This window comes from Perna viridis, chromosome 3 (assembly GCF_037379345.1).
Source record: "Perna viridis isolate PV_CMFRI_1.1 ecotype Kerala chromosome 3, ASM3737934v1, whole genome shotgun sequence".
Classification (NCBI taxonomy): domain Eukaryota; kingdom Metazoa; phylum Mollusca; class Bivalvia; order Mytilida; family Mytilidae; genus Perna; species Perna viridis.
The window spans coordinates 22,183,348-22,208,531 of NC_142447.1; the positions used below are offsets into that span (position 1 = coordinate 22,183,348).

Here is a 25,184-nt window from a genome sequence, read left to right on the forward strand (position 1 = left end):
CATCTTGGGACCAATATGGACATATGATTCATATTGTACCAGGGGGAAAAATTAACGGTCACACACTAACCAATGGTGACCAGAAATGTATTTTTCTGTTTTGTAGCCCAGCTGGCGAAAAATTTTTTTCATTGTGAACAAAAGTTGCAGTTGGAGTTTTAACTGGTTACCATTCGATCGGAAATGTAGCATCCCTAGTTAAATTTTATTGGTAACCAGTTCTAATAATATGGAAACCTTCATAACCAATGTCAGTTTCTTATTTAGAATGGCTTATTAATTTCCGTATCCTGTATAAATGTAATACAATAAAAAAAATAAAAATTATCAAGGAACAGGGCTTTTATTCCTGTTCTGCATCTTGATGCTGCATGAGAGTCTTCAATAATGAACAATTACAGTCGAACTTCACTCGCTCGAACTTTGATGGCTCTAACACCCGGGATTTCTCGAAAACAATTCAAAGCACCAAAATTTTCTCCTAAATAATTTATATAAATAACCTTGGATTTCTTGAACTTCGATTTCTCGAATACTCAAACTGATTAGTCAGTCCGTTCGGTAAAAAGTCTTAGAGAATATCCCTCACTAACTCGAACTTGTCAACCATTTTGTCAGCTTGGGTAATAAAAGGTGTGAAAAACTGAAACCCAATCATTAATCAGTGTCATTTTAGTAAATTACAGGTAATAATTTAAGTCATCACTAATTAGGAAGTTTTGATCTTAACATAACACTGATTGAAGTTCAAGAATGTCTGTATGATGGAAAGCATGAAAGAAAATCGGATGAAAACAAATTATTGACCAAGGAGCTCGAACTCTGACTGGTTTTAAAAGCGAACACATTATTTAAATGTCCACAAATCAACATAATCTTCCGAAAGTGAATAAAAAAGATCCATGAACTAACACAACTTTATAGGAAGTAAACAATTTCTAACGATAAAGTCAAACTCGGACCGGCCATGAAAAAAAAGGAAATATTCAAACTCCCAATAACTCGAATATATTTCAATGGTCCCTTGGAGTTCGAGCTACCGAGGTTTGACTGTAGTTCATACCCTCAAACAAGTATTTCTACGTACCAAAATTTTGTCCGAAAAAGTCTGGGATACCAACTTTTTTTCTGGACTTATTGATTTTATAGTTTAGTAGCCCAGGTAGCTACTGGCCTCAAAAAGTTAACCTTGACCCCTGTGGACAAAATATTTTTTATGGCTGATAGACTTATCACTTTTGACATACAATTTGCTCCCATTTCTAAAACAACCAACTCCAAATAGCAATCGGTACAGTTACTTTGCTGACAACACAATAACAAATAAGACTATAAATTCTCCATATGGTAATCTAACACTCCATTGTGTTTCATAACAATCCTTCAAGTCGTTAAAGAGTTGTTGACACAGCATCAAACCAAGTTTCACTGAAAAAATGCCTAAGTTCCAATAGCTATCATTTCTACAATTTTTGTCCAACAATAAAATCCTGGCAGTATGCACATCCCACTATGGTAATTTACCACTATACTAAGTTTTATACAATCCTGCAAGTCATTAAAGTGGAGTTGTGGACAACGCATCAGACCCAGTTTTGCTGAAAAATGCTTAAGTTCCAACAGTCGTCATTTCTACAGTTTTCGTTTAACCATAAATTCTTGGCAGTACGTACATCTCCATGTGGTTACATCAGATCCCACAAAGTTTCATAACTATACTGCAAGCAACTTTGAAAATAGTTTGGACAGACAGATGGACAGACAGGATGAAACCTATAAACCCCCTAAACCTTGTTTGTAGGAGTATAAAAATAACAAAATAATAGTCTCTGATGTATCTTTCAAATGAGGGTCATTTCACATACTCACTATACTTTTACATTGAAACTCTTCCTTTAACACATCAAACCTACCAGCAGTTAGTTTCTGGGTAGACTTCACACCACAACCTCTGTCTTTGGTAACAAAAATATCCAGACCAGATACCCATTCTTGTTTCCGTAACTTCTGGTTTGCACATTGCTCACCACAAGGACAGGTCACGGGATCACATTCTGTGAAAATCAGCCTGTTAAGACAATCATCACCACAACCGAAGTCCCCTTCCTTCTCAGGTCTCTTGCAGTTACATGGATGAGCTTCATATGGACATACTGGTTTCATATCAACATGGACATCTGCAATGTAATTTTACCATGTATTAACAATAAGATTTATAACTGGAAATACAAGGTGTAGGGTTTTAAAAAGACACACCCCCTACACAGTCATTTACACAGGAGATGTCTTCTTGAGAGTATCAGATGGTAATTAACTTTTTTTTCATGAATACCCTCACATTATACTTACGCTTAAATAAGGTATCATAAAAAGTTCACAGAAGAAGTACACTTATAAGGTGCATGTGTACAGCATATAAACATTCAGTAGTGTTACATAATTCATGTCAAGAGATAATGATAACTGTCATCTTGACCTTTGACCTAAACTTGTTAAAACTGATATGCTTCCACTTTCTCTTGATACAACATTTAAGCAGTTCATCAGTCAAGGAGGTGTTTTAAATTATGATACAGCGAGTCTCAGTGGAATAGAAAACACAAACATTACTTTGTACCCTTCTTATCCTTCTATTATAAAATTGGGAACATGATCATCTTAACACAAAACATGAACAAAAGCAGCAGACATTTTAGTACCATTCTGTGTAAGAATCAGGCACATCATTTTTCTCAATTTGGTCTTTTATGCCTCAAATGAATTCAATACATCTAGAAATCAACCGAAAACCTATTTAGATTTAGTCTGAAGCATCTATGACATAGATATTTTTTGACAGATCATATAAGGAAAAATTGTGGGAAAATTTTCATGCCTTTCTTCCATAGTGCATTTCAACTAAAAAAGACCTATCAACATCTTAAACAGGCAAACTTTACAAACACTTTGATGGTTATTCCTGAGGTTATGAGGTGTAAATATCTGGATTATGCAATAAAATCTCTTTTTTTCTTTTCTTCATGTGCCACACCTTACACATATTTTGCCTGATTCTTACAGAGAAGTACTTAAAAGAATACTGATAACGCACAAACAATATCACTTCATAACTGTTACAAAAACCTTATGTGACGATAAACATGCTCATATTGCACCAGTCCTATCTGAGTAGTCAAATGCATTTACTGTCAACTTTCTGACAAGTAATGAATGTTATTCCTCTGTTAAAAAGCTTTCATAAAAATCCATGTATTGCAATATGAAGACAGTAACTTGACAATTACTGTGATGTACTTATTCTGCTTAAATCAGTGAAATTTCTCACTAGAGAATCAAAGCCACATCTGTTCATATAAAGTAGAGCACTGTTAATGTCTAGGTACATGAACAAAGTTTCATGACTTTATAGAAAATCAGAAAAATGAATCTATATAACACTGAAGCCTGGCATGGCTCTCCCATGTCACACCATTTTTTATTTTTTTAACTTTACACCATGATCTACATTTGTATCAATTCAATGAAAATGTGACCATACTGACACACAGATGCACAGACCATGCCCTCTGGCCCACATTAGATGGGCAAGAATGCCTACTTTTTATTAGTAGAAAAGATATTCAGCAAGACTTTTTTCATCCACTTATGCAAGAAGTGATACATTTAAATGTTTCCTTATCATTGAATCCATTTCATACATTTACTAAGTCTCACAGATCTTCTCAAGGTTGAAGATATTTCAAGTGTCAACAACTCTTTTCTCTTTAATGCCATATTCATAATGTATGTGCTAAAATGTTTGTATCTGAATTAGACCCAATACTTAAAGAAGTTTTATTTCCTTTACAAAATAATTAATAACCTTTAAGGGGGCTACCAAGCTGGCAATATTTACAAAACAGCATTCAAAAAAGTATTTAATATCCTTTTAAATGTCAGGTTTCTTCCTTGTATAAAATTCCTCCTTTTCAAAAGATTAATTTATTTAAATGTAATACATCCCTTTTCTCATACTGAACTGTTTGTGAACTTCTCTTAATATGCTAATTTTTCTAAATAACTTTTTGTGGAGTGTATTAAATTGCTTTTACAGATCTTTGTATAAATAGCAGAATATCCCCACAGGGATAAGATAAGGATAACTCTATCACTTGTAAATATCATTCTCAACAACACTTCAAATTTCATGGCAAATTAATATCAATTTAATACCAGTAGTGAGAAATGTAAACAATAATCCATTCCACAGACATAGCCAAGAGCAATGTTTAACCACAAAATCAAGATTATCGGGAAGTCAACAATCCAGTACCACTGCTATTTAAATTCATATCAGTCCTTATATATATAGTGATCAGTGTTAATTTGAAGGAAAATGTTTATTTAACATGTGATTAAGTCAACAACCTGAAAGGCAGTAAACTTGTACCTTTTCAAAAAATAGATTTGAACAAACTAATAAATTTTATTCATTGAAGTTTACTTTCAGATTAAAATTTATAAGTAAACGGTACAAATTCCACAAAAAAGATTTCAAATAAATGAAAATTAATCACAACTATGACATAATAGTGTAATATATATTTGTCCTCTTCACAAGTTTTTGCTGTAAAATCCACCCTTGTTTCCTAGACTCAACATATAAACCATCAATCAAAGCTACAACAGAACTTTTTCTTACATTTCTTTCTAAGTAGGAATTATGTAATTGATGATGTAACAATATCTTTATTGCAAAAAGGATATGTCAGAGTGGGTAAAAAAAACAGGCTAAGTGCTCTATAGAGGCACCTTTGTGAATATAACACAGACCTGTCTTTGTTCTAATGTTTTCAAAGTGTCCCTAGATGAAGATAATTACATCTTGAATAAGAAAACCATGAACACCTGTATTATTGTTCATTTATTTCAATTGATACTCCTTCATTTTCATGTGGGAAAGAAACAACCCCCTTAAAGGGCCTTCTCCTCTCCACAAATCAAACATTTGTATCAAGTACAAAATATTGAAACCAGATATCTTGTTTATTAAGGAAAGGTGTATGTCTCTGCACTTAACTGTAAGTTTAAATGACTCATTTTCTTCCAATTACTTTGGCAACAATACAAAACAAAAGACACTCAAGAAAACTTTTCCTACTCATCCAAATATCTCTGCACACTACATTTAAAGTTCTTTTTATGACATGCTAATGGGGATTGATGTGGCTGAATGCCAATGAATTGGTTAATTGAAACAGGTGTTTATTAGGCCTCCCTCAGTCAAATTGATGATTTATTGACTACACAACTTCATATCTATTTCATGTCAATTAATATCATCATGATAATATACTAAAAATTTATGGCAAATTTATCTCCATCTAACCATGGAATCCCTACAAGTCTATGTAATTTGTCTAGGAATTTTATCTCGTACTCTGTGAACTGTATCAATATACCTATTTGAGTGTGCCTTGCAACATAAACAGACTATCATGCTAATTAAAGTATCTGTAATTCTGAAGCTATTAACTGTCTCAAGTTAGATCCAAAGCTTGTATAAGTTTCTCCTTTCAGTCAACTAAGCCAAGATATCATACCAGAGGGTTTAGGAGTAAAATCTAAATCAACATATCAAACAAGCAAATACTTGGTGCCTCAATAAAGCCAACACACTAAAGAGGGATTTGGGGTTTACCTGACGTGCTCATCTAAAGTTTGCAGGATCTTCATGGTTATAATAAAAAGGAAAATGGGAAGGGAAAAGGGGGTGGTGTAGCAATTTTTAAGTTATTTTCATGTGTAAAATTCAGTTTCAGAATAAGATGGAGGATCATGGCTACACTATCTAAGTCCTGAGATTTTGTTATACTCACTATTTCTGATTTTCTTGTACTTTCCATACACATCTTCTTTCTTTGGTAACTAAAACATAGAAAAGGGAAAGAGTTTAATGGATTGCATTTACAAAAAAAAAAAAAGATTTTTATAGAATACTCTTAAAACAGTAAATTTTTAATGCTGATTCTTATGAAAGACAACACTGCATGATCTTTATAGGAACATTTGAAGCATTTCAAATTAAACATTTTCAAATTTGATAAACACATTTCCTTCCCATTTAATCATACAAATCAACGATTTTTTACAATACTGAAGGCATTAATTCTAATCCTATAACTTCATTTCTTTAGTAGTTCTACATATTCTCTTTTTGAAGTTGCAAACTACTGTAAAAAGTAAAATCTCAAAAAATTTCTTCTCAAATACTCAATAGACTTGAGTAATTAACCATATGAAATGTTTAATCTCTTGAGTACAAACAAAAAGCATAAGCAAATACAAGTGCTAAGACTCTTTAACACAGAATGTTTTCTTATGTGATTAAAGATGCAGAACATGTCAACAAAAAGCATGATCAGTAATATACTAGTAAATGGATAATTCTAATAACTGCTTGAACAAACACTCAGTCAATATCTAGAGGGCAAGTTTTTCCCAAACAGAACATTCTAGTTGAATGAAGTTTTAAAGAATGTCTTTAATTTCTTGATGGCAAGTCCAACACGGATGCCTTTCGTCTTTTAGATATTGCAAAGAATACCAAAAGTGACAAGATCCAAAAGTGACAGAAAAATGGTAAAAGATGTGGCATTAAGTGGCTTGTGTTAAAAGCAAGACAGGCAACGGTTTGCTAAAGCACTGGATTTTTTACCAGATCATTAACATGTAGCCACCAAATATCATATGGTAGTAAAAAATCAGCAATCGCCTCACGACGATGTTTGCCCACGTGGAGCGGAGGTGTCAGAAGACTCCCAACCTTTTCACGATTTCTCTGTGAACTTCCAGTCTTCTTCTTTGGTCTACAAATAAATGAAAAAGCAAAACATAAGTTGTGAAATAATGCTACAATGCCCCCCCAAAAGAAAAAAAAAAAAAAAATTCATACAAATAAGTATGGAAGCAAAGTCTTCTAAGATTATTTATTTCAAAGGTGTTCAAAAAACATTACCCAATTACAAAATTGTCCTTAATGAAAAGGCAAAAGAACCAGGCAATTTTCTTACAACTAATTGAAAAGCTCAAAGCTCAAAGATATTAACTTTTAAAATACCCAATGGACCCCTACATTCATCTTTAATAGCAACATCATGTTACAGTAGAAATAAAGTCCTCAAAATTCAATTTAAATCAATTTTCTCTGCAGCAGTTTTCTCTTAAATCAATACTAACTACTTCAATTAAATCCCTCAGAGAGTTTACAATGTTTAGTTTATACCAATCACATAGCCAATATTAAATTTACAATTTAATTTAATGCCAAATTTGATCATTATCTGTTCAAGTGACAACACAATCTACTTCCATCTAGAGCCTCGGATGGCAAATCAATTTAGGTAACATTTGTCAAGATTGGAGAGGCTCACATCAAAGCCCAACATCACATGATTATCTTGTAAAATAACAATTACTGGGACTGAGTCATTATCTCCACTAATTACTTTTTTGAGTGATAAATATTTCATCAGCTCCGCATGGCAAATCAGCTTTGGTGAAAAAAGATCCTACACTAATTATCCAACAGAATGTCATTGAAGACAGCATGAAAACAATCCAGGAAGCTTGTCTATCTAAAGATGGAGAAGACAAATAAGGAACAAAAATAAATACAGAAACACACATGACAGGAGATCTATTTCAAGGACAATATGCTTGTATATGACATACATGTACATGTATCAATATTTTTGCTTCATTTGAATTAGGGTTCTGGAGAAGTCTGAATGCCAAATAGGAGCTAAACTGAATACAACACGACAGGATATCTTTTTTCTGGGGCCCTGTGCTAGTGTCATACAAGTGGAAGTATCAAACAAGAATTTCTTCTTTTTAAATGTGTACTTCAATTCATTTGGGTTCTAACAATTACAGGAGATGTACTCTTACATGTACATGCAACTATAATATACCTGTATACCACACAACAGGATATCCTTTTATGGGTGCAATAGCCAATGATGGTATTATTACTTCATTTTATACAGTACATTGGATTTAAAGAATGCCATTCCCCATTCTTTAAGTACATGAATTATTACCTAATCTTACACAGTATTTCTGTAATGTAATGTAAAATGTAATTCTTACTTCAAATCAGTTATATGTACAAGAATAACCCTGTTAACAAGATTTCCTTAATGATTTCTGAAACCGGTCTTACATGTACATGCACAAGATGTGTGCAATGTTTTCTCCAGAAATTTGCTTCAGAGAGTCCAATACAACTAATAGAACATCAATATATTTTAAGATATTTATTTATATTCCTCTGATTACAAAGAAAGTTACATGTATGTCTTTGTATATCTATTAAGCAAAGCATCATCATGCAGTCACATTTCTTTCAAAGGAGAAAGCAAATACAGAAGAAATAAAACGTTCAGCTGAATATGACTGCAGAGGTTGAACCATTAACAGTCAGGACAAGTATGAACACTACATATAAGAATGATACAGTTCTGACTTGGATTCTGATAAAATGTGACATGATTTAGGTTTCTGACACAGAATGAAAAAGATTTAAAATCCTTTAAACTTGAAACTGATAATTGACCAAATATGGTACGTTATCCAAAATCTAATTAAATGATTCTGAATATAATAAAAAAACAAAAAAAAAACATAAGTTAACTTTTCTAGAAACCCAATAGTTAGTATTTTCTTCCTAAGATAGAAATTGAAAATAGGGTCCAAAATACATAATCTATAAAGGTATTCCGAATCATCTTACATGTACAATACATGTAACTAGTTTTCAATTTAAGTGCATACGTGTAGTTTAAATCTGATTCTCAATGTAGACAAATCTGAAAACAGGACCCAAAATAAAAAGTCTTAATAATACACATAATTAGATTACCAAAATACTTTGAAGTTGACCAAGAGGTAACTATTTTTAAGTCTAGTTTTGGCTCTTAACTTTGACCATAAGGAAAAGTGCCCAAAATAAAAAATCTTAATCCACAAGATTCCATAAAAACAAATACGCAAGACTTTAAAAATGATGCTCCATAAATACTAAATGACTACATATGGCAAAAACATTGTCATAGCACTATATGGTGGTTATTGTTTTTTTGGGGGGCAGTTGTACTGTGAAAGTACTATTGTTCGTGGGGTACCAATTTTTGTGGTTTTCTTTGGAAGGCCAAACCACGAAATTTAGTTCCCAATGAAAAGGAGATTTCCACTGAAGTGTATACTGAAAACCTCAAAATCACGAATTCAAGAAACCACGAATTTGTGTTTCTTCCCTTATCCATGAATTAAAGTACTTTCACAGTATTTTGTCAAGCCACAATGAAGCAGCATATCTCAACAAAAATGACTTCACACAAAGAAAACAAAGTTTAGTTATAAGGCTATCATACAATGTTTTAATCAGCAGATGGACCAGGTACAACAAATGAACAACTGGTGATTATACACATATGGACATGATCCCTCCCACAGGCAAGTTTATGTTCACCTTTCCAACAGAACATATCTCATTGTTCAAAATTCATGACCTCTCCTTAGAGAAGGAAAATAAGGACTAATGTGACCCAGCAAATGACCCTTGACTTTAGATCATATCGTGGACATCAAGGAAAGCTTTTGTTTGGGCACTACACCACTGCTGCACCTTTGTGTCAGGCTAACAAAAGAAGTTATTTCAACAAAACTGGTATTCACTTAAAACTGACAGCTACAATTTACATCTGCCATTTGTGACTTTAAGATCAATTTGGATTCTGAAGAATTAATTCCCCTTAAAAAGTACACTTAATTAAACATTACACATGTTACAACATTAAGCAATAGAAAAATTTGTAATAAAAAATATCATTGAAAGCTTTGCCGCAACATTTGTACTCAACTTTTTAAAGCATTATGAGTAAATGCAATATTCCTTTCCGATACAACAGCTCAAATCAATCTCAAAATCTTGCTTTAAGTGTTTTCTATCTTGTCAACAACTTTTTATACTGGCTTAAAATAAACTTTAAAATTTACTAAGTGGCATGCTTTTCCATGGGAATGTCCATTAAAAACAGCATGAAGTGAGAACTTGAGCTCTTAATGAGTCCTCGCATAGCTTGGTTCCCAGTGAGAGCCTCAAAAACTAACAATGTTGAGTAGGGGATAAAATGAAATACCTCAAAAAGCAGTAATCCAATAGTAGTTAGGGTTATCAATATAACTGACATTGAATTTTAATTTCTTTTCATTTGAACAGAAGCAATATCACATTTCTATTTACACTGAAGGTGAACGATTAATAAAAGGAATATTAAGTACACAATGAGCATATCCATCTATAATGAAATGACAAGTCAGTCTATAGCCTGTATTAGATTGCTGATATCACAGATACAATAAACACTTATCATGTAATTTGAAAAGGAAAGGCGATAATGGAAAATCTTTACATGTTACCAACTTTATCCCACAAGGAATACAATGCTACAGTTTTAATCCTGCTGAGCCATTAATGGTCCTTTTTACAGACTACATTTAGACATTGATCCAACATTAAATCAGGTGTTGATCCATAAATATGTTATTGTCAGAAAAAGCTTCATTACAAAATGGGTTCCTAAACATTTTCTTTTCTTTTATCAATTCGACACTTCAGTTTTGTGAAAACCCTCTTCAACATTTTACAACCACTCTTACAAACACAAGTGTTCCAATTCAAACCTTTGACAGGACATTTATGGATTTCTTGGAAAAATACACATTTCTTTTCTTTACAATGACCTTTCCATACAGAACTGCATTAGTATTCTTAATCTCAATACAAAGCATAAACCATTCCTTTTTACCACCATAACAATAGACCCTCTAGTACAAAAAACTCTCCTTGGATAGCCTCATTTAATTGGCTTAGTATATTAACCCTCCTCTCACTAGCACAAACAGCGATTAGATGGAGATTTTATTTGTCTGCCTGATACCATCTAAACAAACAAAACAAATCTGGTAGAAAAGCCATCACAACAAATTAGAATCTCATGTGGCAGCTGTAATGTAATAGGTCTATAATTCCTCAATGTAATCACAGACTAGTGTTTTCTGACATAACACTGTGTTGCAAGTGTGTGATTAATATTTCTAATGTACTCAACTGCTTTACTGCATGAGTGAAGTGATACTGAGGGGGAGGGCAACTGGAGGGCAAAAAACGTGAAGGAGATCAAAATAGAAATCCTGCTTCCGGATTTCTTGAAGAATACAATGACTTTATTTCAGTGAGAAAATGTTTTGCTATAAAGGATTTTAATCCTTCTTGACCTTTTACTAGACGATCTTTATGTATTTGCACAAAATGAACAGCTTTGTAACAATCTGTAAACAAGATTACAGCTAATCTTGTAAAACATCAAAGTTTGTGAAGATCAAAATCCAAAGTACTAGAATTTTGTTACTTCATATATACTAGAGAATTCTGGCAGTATTACAGAGAACAGTAGCTACCACTAAAACTGATTAATATGTCTATGTGATATCCTGTTTAATCTTTGACAATGAGATAGTAAACCACTCAAATTATCCCTGACTTAAATCTGATAAAGGCATTCCATTTGTGACTTTCTCACAAACAAACTTTATGAGGGGTATCAAATGTTTGCTCAAGCACATCACTTTAATGGGAAGATGGTTTTCAAATTAATTGACACTACTTTTCAATAATGTCCATAGTCACCAGTCCCTTCTTTGACAACATCAAGAGAACAAAGAGAATATGACTGATTACCAAATGTCAAAAATGCCAAAAATCATTTATTGAAATTATTGCTTTTAATTTTAACTATTATGCTAAATGGTATTAAAATACAGCATCCATTTAGTGAAGCTAGCTTGAACATGTGGCAATAGGGTGTTCAGTGACGCTTAAAATTCAATAAAAAACTTATGACAGTAATTTCCATATCAAGAAGAAAGAAATGTTTATAATTTAACAGTAACCTGAATCCAATAAATTCAATTACAGTCCGACTAAAACAGTTTAAAAAATCAATAGGGTAATAAATGTGTTTCAGGTATCAGGCCTCTGCCAATGTCGTATTAAATTAAATGAAATCGCTTTTCCTTTGTCTAATCAAGGTATTGACCCACAATAATGTACACTAATTTCCTTTTTCTGTTAGATATAGCTTGGTCTTGATAATCAATGTTCACCTTTTAATGGCAGTAATAAAAACGCATCACAGAAAATTCAATACTGATGCTGATTGCTGTACTTTTGTTATTAGATTGTAAATGAATGGATTTCCCAAGAATAACTTCTTCAGCAACATGTTTCCAGTTTTCTAAAATGCTTCTGCTCTTCAAGTCACTATGTAGGTGTATGGCATTTTCATGCAACAAATAGGATTGACAAACAGCTTGATGATGGTTGAATATCCTTAATATGACATTTGAACACAAGGAATCTTGGCATGAAGAGTGCACAGTAGTTAATGAAATGAATAGAACTTTTCATTGATAATCAACTTATTACATCATAACATGTGCTCCGTGATAAAAACTATTATTTTTTCTCTCTTTGACTACAGCTTTAACTGCCAATTTGTATCATGGTGAATGCCTGCACATCACTGTATAATTTGCTAAGCAAAAAAAGAGAATGTTCTTGATCTAGGGCCCAATGAATTCTTTGTACATGTAAATATGTAATTCATCTTAATAAAATAATTTGAAACTCTAATACATTGTACACAAAAGGGAGGGGATATCATTGAAGAAATCCTTCAAAGACGGTACATGTACCTTTAAATGACCTTAATTGAATATTTGTCCACCAACAGTTACATCCTACACAACATATAAGTGGAACAAATTCCAGATTTAAAAAAGCAAAATTCTGAGAAAAAAAGTCATGTCTGCATGAAACAGAAATTTTGATTTAGATCTTCACATATTTCAAACATAACTGCAAATGAATCAAAGACTCAATAAAACAAACTTTCAATAACTTGGCACAGAGCATCGCAAGAAGCTGGCAAAACTTCCTAAGGATTGTTAAGTTGATATACAGACTGTTAACAGTACACAACATTTTCACTTGTCTGGTGTCACCAGGGCTAAGTGAAAATTGATTGAGATTAGTGAAAATTTTCAAATACCTTACAGGCATACATTTGTAAGGAAATTCTCTGTAAATTGGACATGAACAATATTAAGGTCAACCTTCTATTGCATACATGGTTTTTACCAAAACTACATGTACATGTATGTTTGCAATGGATTGGACTTAATACATATACATGAAAGTAAAAAAATACTTACTCCTCCTCCTTGTATGCATTGGAATATAGTCCAGCTTTTTGGTAATTTTTCTTCCTAGGAAGCCCTTCAATTTTCTTTCCCTGAAACTCTTCCTTAAAAGCATCAGATTCAGCACTATACAGACTGCAAAAGTTAAAAAAAAAATTTCATATAAAAGACATAATATACATACACCGATAAGATGATTGCAATATTTAGCTTACTACAGAAAACTACTGGTATTACATACAAGCCAGATCTATACTGAAGAATACCCAAAACATTGATCAACACGATGAAGAAATAGGCATTATAAGCAGTTTTATAGAATGCCATTTTCTAGATTTCTTTTGGTGCTAATAACTTAACATTATGGTCATAACCCACAAAATGATCAATCCTAATATTCCTTTGCAGTTTTATGACCTTGTATGATCAGTATGGATAACAATGAGTGACATTTACAAACAAAACTTTTTTTTCTAATGACCAACAAAAAGACCAAAACAGATTGACTAAGTCTGCAGAGCCCTGACATGGGCAACACTAGAATCCTACATCGTGTATCATTATATGGTCTCAATTTCTTTTATAGTCATGTAACAATGTAATCTACTGGTATATGTACAGTATATTTTTTTAGAATGTCAGATATCGAGCTCAAAACAAATTTTGTAGAAAATAATTGAAAGAAAAGGAATTGACTGTCTTGTGAAAGTAATATTTTCTAGCAGTTCAAACTTTTTCATCAAGACTAAAAAAAATGCTTCAACTACAAAATAAAAGTAACTACATTTGAGGTCTATTCAACAAGGTAAATTATATGTTATATTTTCTTCAAATATACTAATGAATTACTGTATAGCAAGGTTACTTTCCGCCAAAATTAGAACACAAACATTGTTTGTATACATTTTTGCCTCAAAATTGCTAAATTTTACACTCATCAAAATAACCTGACATACAGAATTTATTTGATTTCTTCCATATATACATGTACACTGCATATTCAGATTTTACCAGTTAAATTCTTGATTACTTATATATACATGTACACACATTGGATAATATGACACAATTGCAACTTTCTTAACAATTAATTCAAAACTTCCACCTCAGAACAAGCCCATTATAATGCTCACATATATCACCAGTCTACAATATATTGTTGCAGAGGCTTATGATATTTATTGTTATCATAAAGCAAAGTGCTTTGGAATCTCTGTTCTATTTATTCAATAAACATAACATTAATCAGAGGATCCAAAATAAACTGTAGAAGAGCTGTTAGAAAGTAATAAAGTCTAAATCTGTTTATACATGATAGTAATCAATAGGAATGGCCGAGCATCACTTCCATAGAAAAGCTGAGTAGGAAATTTGTCTATAAATCATTCAAATGAAGACCAATTTAACAATCAAGTTAATAGCATATAATGTGTAGCATTTTCCTCATTAATCAATAATAAGTTTATACTTTTTTCTGTATAGAAAATCAATCTAAAGCAGAAGTAAATTTAGTTTTATTTGTGACAGAGAAATGAAACATCAAGTTAATCAATGTGTTTGCTTGGGCAGCAGTTAATAGTAAGATCAATTGTGAATTATTCACCAGATTCTTCCTACATCTTTGGCTGACAAAAAGCTATAAATTAGTCTATGAGAACAATTTAGACCACAAATTACGATTGAATTTATGAATAACAAGATTTAGTCATCAGGATGAATAATCATTAGAAATTTCATTACTTGTTACTAAAAAAATTCCGCCTCTGTAGCAAATCAGATCAGTTTTATATTTAAATGATGACATTCTGAGTCAATCAGCTGAAGATCACAAAAAAAGCTATCATCTGTCCACACAATTACAGAGAAATAGAGAAGAGAAAATCGATGAGCCTTAGGAACAATATAAGCAAGAGTGGTAAAGAATGCTACATTTATCTATCTCTTGAGACAAATCCTATCAAAGCCTTTTCAACTTGTCTATTAAGAGGACAGTTTGTATATCAATTGGCAACTAAACCTTGAGAAAGCCAAGATTTATTACAACACTGGGGAAAAAATATTAAGTAAGACCACATACAGAAGCTATCTTTGCAATGAAAATGATACAAATTATCCTATCATCAAAAACAATAAATCTAAGGGACTACTTTTTTTTGGGTCTTAACTCCTAGGTGCATTTTTCAAATCATAAATTTCTAATAAATAATTATTATTTCCCTATGAGCCTAGCATTACTTAAACATGTATGTACATACACACATGTACATTATACTTGTGTAAGTGAGCTCCTCAGTCTGTGTTGTTCACTTACTACACTAATGTTGTACTCTCCAAACTAGCATACATGCACATACATTCTGCGAACTTTGAAATATTTGCTATCTGCAGAGTCAAACATGTTGCGGTTAGACATCTTAAAGCAGTATACAAATAATACAAATCAAACAAGAGAATTTTTGCTTGGGAGTTATATTACCTTATATTTCTTAAGTATGAAAGTACCAAAAAACATAATTTTAACATCAATTTCATTTTCGGCTCATGAAAACACACTGAACTTGTCGAGCAAATATGAAGTGGAAGTTTTAAGATCAGAAAAGTAATATTTATTGTGCAGACTGGTTTCTAACACAGCTGCATGATGTCAGTCTTCACAACTAACTTTCCAGTTCAGAGGCCCGAAATACATTTTTCAGAAATTTTTATATAGTGACTGTTGGCCTGTAGTAGTTAATTTTACAGGCCCACTTCCATTTTGACAAGCCTTGGGCTTTGGACTACTGCTTAATCGTGAAGACTGTGATGTATGTCTGAATTTCAAGCAATAGACAACTAACAGTGTACAACAAACATAGTTTGTACATGCCAAATACAAAATGTATGATCAAGTCTATACTCTAGACAACCTTTGGATTATCAAAGGTCCGCTTTTGCTTAAAATCATAAATATCAACTTTTTAACGAATACAATGTAAAAGTGACAGAGTCATAACTTTCTACATTGCATGCCCAAGGTATCTTTACTTATAAGGTCTGTACGAACTAGACATTAATGAATATAGGAAAAACAAACCTTGTTTTAGCACTTTTTCGTCTTTTTCTGGCTGGTTCTTCATCACAACTATCGGGGCCAACCACCTCATTTTCTTCACCTTTTAATGCTGGAAGTGGTTCTGATTCAGAGCACACAGTTCGTATCACAGTTTTTGTTCTGTCATATAATGCATCATTATTGCACAGTAAATCCTTATCAACCAAGTTAGATTCATTATGAGATATTTCAGTATCAATTATTCCTTCTACTGAATGACATTTGTTTTTACTGTCTGTCAACAAGTGCTTAGTCCTTGGACGTCCAACTTTTCTTTTTCGAATGCCACGCTTTTTAAAAAGTTTTCTTTTTATTTTTGAAGCTATTACTGATGATGTATTCAGACTAGAATCTGTTAAATGTTTAGGTTTTCTACCTCTCTTTTTTGGCTGTACTGGCCCTGGTTGCCCACACTCAGAACATTTTGTTTGAGTTGGTTCATTTGTAACAGCTTCAACATCACTAACCCTAGGAATACTAAGAACTTGACCTGCTGTTAATTCTTCAACTGGTTTATTGTTGAGCACTTGATGAAGAAGAACAGGTTGTTCCTCTACGACTGATTTTACTTCCTCTTGTACTTTGATTGCTTTTCTGGAGTCTGTTGAAACATGGGGTGTTACAATGGCAATCTGCTTACCTTTGTTCTTTTCTGGAAAAACAATCATTTGTTAACTAATTACATTGAAAAACAAACAGATGCATAATTTCCATGCAGTTTAAAATCAGTTATATAATTTCATTCAATTTTCATACTTGTGTAGATACATATACATGTATAATGTACATGTATAATGTACATGTACATTTACTTTAAAGTGTTGGGCTTGATTTTCTTTTTTACTTTGTAATCAAGCTATTATTCACAATTAAGCTGTTCATAGTCATCTAAACAGAAATTGATTTCTCTTTAAAAAGAAAAATACCATACCCTGTCTAAATGATACCAATGGAATAGGATTTTTTCTCGGCCGTCCAGGCTTTTTCCTTTCTTGCGATCGGAATCCATCCTCATTTTCATAAGTACTAACATCACTTGACCCTGGGTCATCAGAACTAAACAACTTGTGCCTTTTCTTTGGCGGTAAACATTGTTGTTTACATATCACAGATTCCTCAGAGCTTGTAGGTGACTGCTCATCTGAGAAACTCTTTTTACGTACTCCTTTCAACTTTTCATTTCTAATCCACTTTTCAATGTAACTGAAGTCTTTAACAGCCTTTGATTTTTTAAGTTTCTCTCTCTCAAAGGGGGTGTTAGCTTTTCCATCTTTTCTTTTACTTATATTTATGACAGGGATTTTGAAAATACTTGGAAGAGGGACTTCTCCTGGTTTTACCCGAATGAAATTTTTCTCAGGGTTTGATATGGCAAGTAAATGAAAATTTTCAACAACATATTCCAAGTCAGAGATAAAGACAGGATCTACAATGTTTTTATGTTTTGATTTGAAATGCAACAATTTGTTCCTTCGCTTATGTTGCAATTTTCTTAAAATATCCCTCCTTGGAAGGAAAGTTGAGCTTTGAACACTACTGGTGCTGCCATTTGATTCTAATGAACTCCTTGATGTGCGATGAGTACTTGATTTGTCCAAAAGACTCAATGTCGACTTAGCACTAGCAAGTCTGAACTTAGATGGAAAATAAACTTTTGATGTATGAGATAAGTTTGACTTTGGTGACAAGCTAACATGATGCTTCTTTTTCTTTTTCCTTTTATGTTTATCTTTTCTCATCATTACATGCAATTTAGGTTTTCTTATTTTGGGTACTTTCCTTTCAATTAATGGCGGTTCCAGTGTTACTGATGGAATAGCTGTTTCAAACTCTTCTGGAATATTGTAATCATTCAGATCTCTAAGATTAGAGTTAGGTGAAGCAGAGGATACATCCTTTACACTTTCCATCAAGTAATCCAAGTCAGCCTGATCACACAATTTTTCAGCATGACATAAATTTTCATGCTGTATTTTTGGTGGTGCCTGAACAGCTGGAGGTTTCTCCTTCCTGGGACGTCCAGGTCTCCTTTTTATCTTAAACACTTTATCCTTCTTTAAAAGGCTGCCATACTTTGCCTTAGCTTTTTTGAGAAAATTTGATTTAGCTTTTATATTTTGAATTTTGGATTTAAAATCCCCAGCACAATGATATGTATATTCTTCATCTTCTAAAAGGTCAGTATTGTTACCAAAGTCATAGATGTCTGATAAACTCCTTTGCTGCTGTAGTTGTTCTAATTTTATTAATGTCTTTTTATTTGGTGACCCTTTAGGCCGCCCAGGACGTCTCTTTACTTTTACAGGCTTGTATGCATTGGGATCTTTTGGAGGTCTTCCAGGTCCACGTTTTTTCTTTCTCCCAACCTTTTTCATTCCATCAGGTCTTTTTATATTTTTAGACCCTTTAGGTCTACCTGGTCCCCTTTTCTGTACAGCACCTAAGAAAGCTTTAGCTTTACTTGAGATCTGTTTGGCAAGATAGTTCTTCATAGTATGTGGTTTTGGAGAATCTTTTCCAAATGTCCTTTGTGAGAGATTGCCACTCATAAAATGTAACATGTCAGAAGAAAACTGTGAGATTTCTGGAGAGTTGTGCTCTGTGTTCCTCTCAGGAGAATTGGTCAATTCAAGCTGCCTTGGCACTTTGCCTTGATTCAAAAGAGAGCTGCTCTTGTGTAATCTCAAAAATTCAGCTTGTTTTGGAAGCCTGCCTCTTCTATTTTTCTTACCAGGAGATGGAGAACAACTTGATGCAGGGGATGAAGATGAATAATTAGCACCAGAAAACATTTCTAAAGACTTTTCACTTTCTGTCCTGACACAGTTAGAACTTGACGAACAATAAGAATATGCTGGAGATATACTAGATGCAGTAGTAGGTACGGATGATACATCAATTCTAAGTTTGTTATTAAATGGCACATTTTCGACACTAGATTTATTTTGAAAAGAGGATGTTATATTTTCTGAAAGTCTATCCTCAATAGATGAATTTCCATCTGAATGTAAAACAGAACTAGGGCAATCACGGTCTATGGCTAATACTTCATCTTGGTAATTAGTAAAAGTAGACAGTCTTCCTTGAAAACTTTTAACTCTAGACTTTTCCTTCACTCCTATATCTTTGACTGATGACTTAATTTTTGATGACTTAGGAGGCCTACCTGGGCCACGCTTTTTGACAAAACCATTGGCATCTTTCTTAGGACTTCTATTTGAAGACACTGAAAGTGCAGAAATCTTTTCAAATATATTTCCATGACTAGCAGAATGTTCATTGTTTGTAGTACTATCAGTAGATTCAATAGCTGGTACTGGACCTATCAAGTACTTTCCCTCACATATAGATGTTGAAGGTTTCAAAATGCTGTCAACAGATTTTGATCTTTCATACACTAGACATTTTGTTTTCTCTCTTATCTTGGTCAAACTAGTCTCTTGATTAGGTGTATTATTTGCTATTTCAATTAATTCTTTATTGCATGCTGCAGCATTGTCTTTTTCTTTTGGCTCCTCACATCCTGCACTGATTGAGGCTTTAGAACTTGAGGGAGAGGTATTTTCTTGTACAGGCGGAATAGGTAATCCACTTTGACCTGGTATTTCTGAATCATCACTACTGGGCTTCTGCTTTCTGTCATACTTGAAGTATGTTGTTCTTGCCGACCCCTGAAAAAAAAAACCCACTTTGTACTTATATAAACATGTACATGTTATCTAAAAACAAAAGTACTTGCGACGTGTGCAAAGTGTGAAAAAGTTTTGTCTAACATTCAGGCAAGTGTGCTAATATTATGTAGGTTTCGTGCTACAATATCCCTTCATTTCTTTTCTGAACAACGCAATTTTCTTCTTCAAAAATGAAGGTAATTATTTCAAAGTACAGTTTAGCATCATCACACAATTAGGAAGAACTTATTTTGGTTGGTATGTTTGTTTTACTGGCAGGAAGTTTATTTGACATGTCAGTCAGTCTGACAGTACATTTGTATTTCATAAAAAATGTCAGAAACATTTCAGTTCTAGAGTACATGTGAATTTGCGCTTCAAAAAGTTAAAGTGTACATGAAACTACTACCACAGGGTACATTCAAATGTAAAACTAGTTTCAAGAAATGTCAAGTATTTGCCAGCTTAGTGAGGTGTTAAGTGCATCTTCATGTACAGTAGTGAGTGCCTATGCACAACATTCAATGATTTATATAGTTATTACTTTTGGCACTTTAGTAGATTTCATAAAAAGTGTCATAAGTGTAAAATTCATCATAAGTAATAATGTAATATTGCTATTTTCTATTATGATGTCAAAACTTAGGATTGATGTTACATTTACAACTCATCACTGATCATTATTCATTCATTTAAAATGTTTCATTATCATGTAAATTGTACCATTTTTAAAATTTAACAACTTTTTCTGTCTTGTCATATTCTATTTCTTACTTATTTCATGTATATATCTTAATTGGATTTCTTTTTTGTCACACTGAACTAATTCAGTACTTACACAAACACCCACAGCCTCCTCTCCTAAGCTTAAATCCTCTTCGTCAGACAGTTTGCCGGATGATGCAGAACTTCTCCTTTGAAATTTAAATTTCAGTTGTGAATTCTCTGACTTAGAGATTGAAAATTCAGAGTCCGAGTGGTCTGAAGAATCACTGCCTGATTTGGATTCTTCACTGCTAGAATAATCAGCAAACCCACCTTCTCCAACCTCTTTAGTCATCTCGCAAACAGCCTAACAAGTAGGCTGTTTGTAACTTCATAAGGGCAGTTGAATGAACAACCATAAACAAACTGTACTTCTAGTAAAAGATAAAATTTCATTGATTGCTGTAGTAAAAACTTATACATTGTACATGTACAATATAATGCACAGTTGAAATACAAGCCATAATATCAGTTTAACAGTTACAATTGTATATCTATTTGGCAAAACTACCTACATGTACATTAGTAAATTAAAAAAAACAAAATTATGCTCATGTGTTTAATTTAGAGATCAAGGTTGGTAACGTCCTAGTACATGTACAATACATGTATTACCACCAGTTTAAAATCAATTAAGACAGATTGTTGATGGGGTGTGCTAAAGTTATGCTACATATACATTTTTGTACATGTCATGTAAATATTTCACTAATTGCGTCACTTTACAATTTTTAGAAGATAATTCATTTTAAATCTTTTCCGTTTTAGTTCCAATACAGAGTCGTTATCGCAGCACTATGGTGTTTTTCATGTAATATAGTCCGTCATAGACCACACAGACATCTGACAAAAAAATATTGAATACAGCATATGACAATGTTAAAATTGACTCATTTAAAAAGAATAATGACACTGTCTTTACTTAACCATGAGTATGCTTCAAAATAGTTGTTAATAGGTTAACAGCACGGCTGAATAAGGTCTAATGTTAAGCTGAAGATATCCTTAAAATAGACGAATTTGTGCATGCCTATTGAAGTTGGAAGACTACACTGCTAATTAGACAATTGAATAAATCATTGTGCAATTAGATTATCACCAGTAGCGTTCAAATCGCCCAAGGTGTTAACCGGTGATTTCACCTGTTGATTGGCTTAACCATTTCGCACTCAATAAAACTAACCACGCAGTTATGTTTTTGAAAACAAACGGGACGACCCGCCAAAAATAAGCATTCATTGTTACTTGGCCACATATGCAACATTTTTAGGTAAATTTTAGACAAATTCGTTAAAATAATGATTGAGCTTACCTGTTATGTTAATACTGAAAGGGTTACACGCGGAAAAATAATTAGTAAATAATACATTCGATACTCAGTTGGCTATTCCATATTATTTTATAGACAAAATGGCGTCTGCGGTCGCATTCCAACAGGTGAATCGGAATCCATATATAAAATTCGTCTAGTTGTATATATAAGCGAATAAAAGCATAAAAGCAGTGGGAAAATTCGTTAAACTTTTATATTTGGTTTATTTGTGGGAAGCAATAATTGTCAAACATTGTTTTTTATAATCTATGTTCTTATAGGTCAAGGTAAAGTTGGAACTGATATTCTCATTCCCTTCGTAGCACACGGGTTGTTTTGGTGCAGTCATGAATATGCAAATTTCTTAAATAAACAAATAAAGGATTTAGCTATTAACTTTTTCTTCATTTAATCAATCTAACATTTATTTTGCACGGAATTATATCATTTTCCCACCTTTTTAATTGATATGTACTTCAGTTTGAAGAAGAATATTATCGACCAATTCGTCCCAATTTAATACCGTCCCAAACTAATTTTAAAGTAGCAGCAGCCCTTTTCACAAAAAATCGTAAGAGTAAAATTAGTCGTAAGTTGTGACGTCACAATACTTAACTCTATTATGACATCATAACTTACGACTAATTTCACGCTTACGATTTTTTTTGTGTGTAAAAAGGACCGCAGTTCTTCTAAAAATCAGACGGATGGTGATTCATGTTTTGCAAAAACCAGTTGATTTCAGTTTTATTTCTTGTTCAGAAACATTCATTGATCACATAACCAGTCTTTGATTTTCATTTAGTTGTTCCGCTTTTGAGATAAAAGTTATACAAAATATACAGGGACATATGTACGAAGTACGAACATATATGTCCCTGGATTGTACATGAAATTGGCACTTGGCAAGAATGATCGTTTTTGGTTTGTTTGATTTGCTTGATTTTAGTGGGAGATAAATATATATGATTTTCTCATAAATGCAGATCTAAATACAGAAATGATTAATATCGTCATGTAAAAATATTGCATATATTTACTGAAAAAGCATCGTTTGATAGATTTTTCTAAACCATCAATCCCATTAGCTGTGTCTGAATTTATGTGGACCGGTACTTCAAAAGAGTAATCAAGGAAAAAGATTCGAGGCAATGAAAATAATTTATTCCAAGGATAAAGCCTAGACATAGAAAACAAACAGACACAACAAAGAACATGAAGTAACCAAATTAAGAAAAGTAAATGAACAAACCGGACTCTGCTAAAAACCGGACTATGGGCCACAGGTGCACCGGTATAATAAGTGTTATCTGCTTTTCTAGAAACATCCACCAAGTTGCTCATGAAATGTCTGGAGTAGACGAAGAAGAAAGGAAAACTCTGACAAAGGGATACAATAACTACATAGACTTTTTGTATTGCACTAGACTTCTTATATATTGTCTTCTGGAACAGGGTTATCTTGCTATAGGATTGAATTCACCATTGAAGTTTTATGGTCGTTATCATGAACCCATGATCATTACGGTGTATTCATCTGTACCATGAAAACTGATTTGTTCAACGTGTCACAGTTTTCCTTTCCTCTTTCGTCTACCCCGGACTTTACTTTGTATGAGCAACTCGGCGGGTGTTTCTAGAAAAGCAGAGGCCGCCTACCCTACCGGTGCACCTGGTACATGCTCCCAGTTTTTAGTGAAGTCCGTTTGTTTGTTTGTTGTTTGTTGGGGTTTAACGTCCGAGCAGCAATATTTCAGCTGTATTCAGACGAAGTCCGAGTTGCTCATTTACTTCTGTTACTTTGTATGTATAATTATTTGCATTTTGTAAATTCCTATGCCATCGTCTAAAGCAAACTTTCATTTTTTTAGGACATCTCCGGGTTTCCGATATGTCACGAGGCGGTAACCGTAATAAATATACACTATCCAGTGGGTGATATATCAGGAAGGTTTGGGGGTTTTACCACCCTTTTGTTTAAAGTTTGCGGCAACTTTTAGCCCGGAACCTCTTTCTTTTTTAAGTTTCTTGATCGGAACCACAGCACAGCCCAATTTTTTGTAAGTATATGGCTTGGCCAGAGTCTGCATGACTTGAAAAACATTGCCTATTACAGGTGAAATGGAAGAAAATATAAAAATCCGAAAATTCCCCATTTTATGAAACTCATTATTGTCAGCTTGAAAATGAAAATAACTCGCGTGAAATGAGAATATATGTTGAATACATCGATAATTAAAACAATAGCACCAAACATGTCTTTTTTACATCGATTATATGCTAAATATTAACATTTTGGTTCATGTTCAGGTATTCTTTTCATCGGTGGGGGTGGCAATTTTTCACCTATTTAGATTAGGAAAAGTTCAAATATTTATTACTTGGGCTCATTACAAAGCTTAGACCCTATATAATTGTAGTTGAATATACAAAAAGCTTATTTGAAGTACGGTAATTGAAAAAATTGCCAATTATAGGTGAACTGGAAGGAAAAATGAATGTTTGAAAATTCCCCTTTTTTATGAAAAACTCATTATTGTCACATTGAAACTGAAAAATTCGTGCCTGAAATGAAGAGATATGTTGATTACATCGATAATTAAAACAACAGTACCAAACATGTCTATTGTACACCGTTTATATGAAAAAAATTAACACTTTAGTTCATGTTGAGGCATTTTTTTCATGGGTAGGGGTGGAAATTTTCCACCTAACTTGACTTGGAAAGGTTGAAATATTTATTACTTGGGCTCATTTTGAAGCTAAGACACTATATTAATGTACCGTATCACACAAAAGTTTGTTTAGACTACGGTAATCTAAAAAAATATACAATATAGGGGATATAGAAGAAAATTCTGAAATTTTGAAAATTCCCCTTTTTACGATTTTATAGTAATTGTTACCCAAAAAGGAAAATCGAAGCGACTTAATTGATCAGATATATTTGGAACATCATTATCTTAATTATGAATGCATAAAATATGAGTTCTACGATGTCAGTATGCTTTGAATGAAAATTCTGTTTGATACTAAG

At 32.9% G+C, this 25,184-nt stretch overlaps 1 protein-coding gene across 4 annotated transcripts in view; it reads right to left on the reverse strand.

Annotated features, from left to right (window-relative positions):
* Positions 1–22,256, reverse strand: part of LOC148621447 (uncharacterized) — a 36,636-nt gene extending 14,380 nt beyond the window's left edge. For 3 of the 4 annotated variants that reach the window (XM_088575854.1, XM_088575853.1, XM_088575852.1), the window contains exons 1-8: positions 22,148–22,256; positions 20,909–21,209; positions 17,331–20,070; positions 16,382–17,051; positions 13,321–13,443; positions 6,698–6,848; positions 5,859–5,907; positions 1,914–2,177 (exon numbers count right to left, since the gene is read on the reverse strand). In XM_088575854.1, coding sequence (XP_088431980.1) covers positions 1,914–2,177; positions 5,859–5,907; positions 6,698–6,848; positions 13,321–13,443; positions 16,382–17,051; positions 17,331–20,070; positions 20,909–21,130 — 4,219 coding nt within the window. In that variant the 5' untranslated portion in view covers positions 21,131–21,209; positions 22,148–22,256. The remainder of the gene's footprint in view (positions 1–1,913; positions 2,178–5,858; positions 5,908–6,697; positions 6,849–13,320; positions 13,444–16,381; positions 17,052–17,330; positions 20,071–20,908; positions 21,210–22,147) is intronic. The other variant, XM_088575855.1, reaches the window with a different exon arrangement.
* Between the last annotated feature and the right edge of the window lie 2,928 nt (positions 22,257–25,184).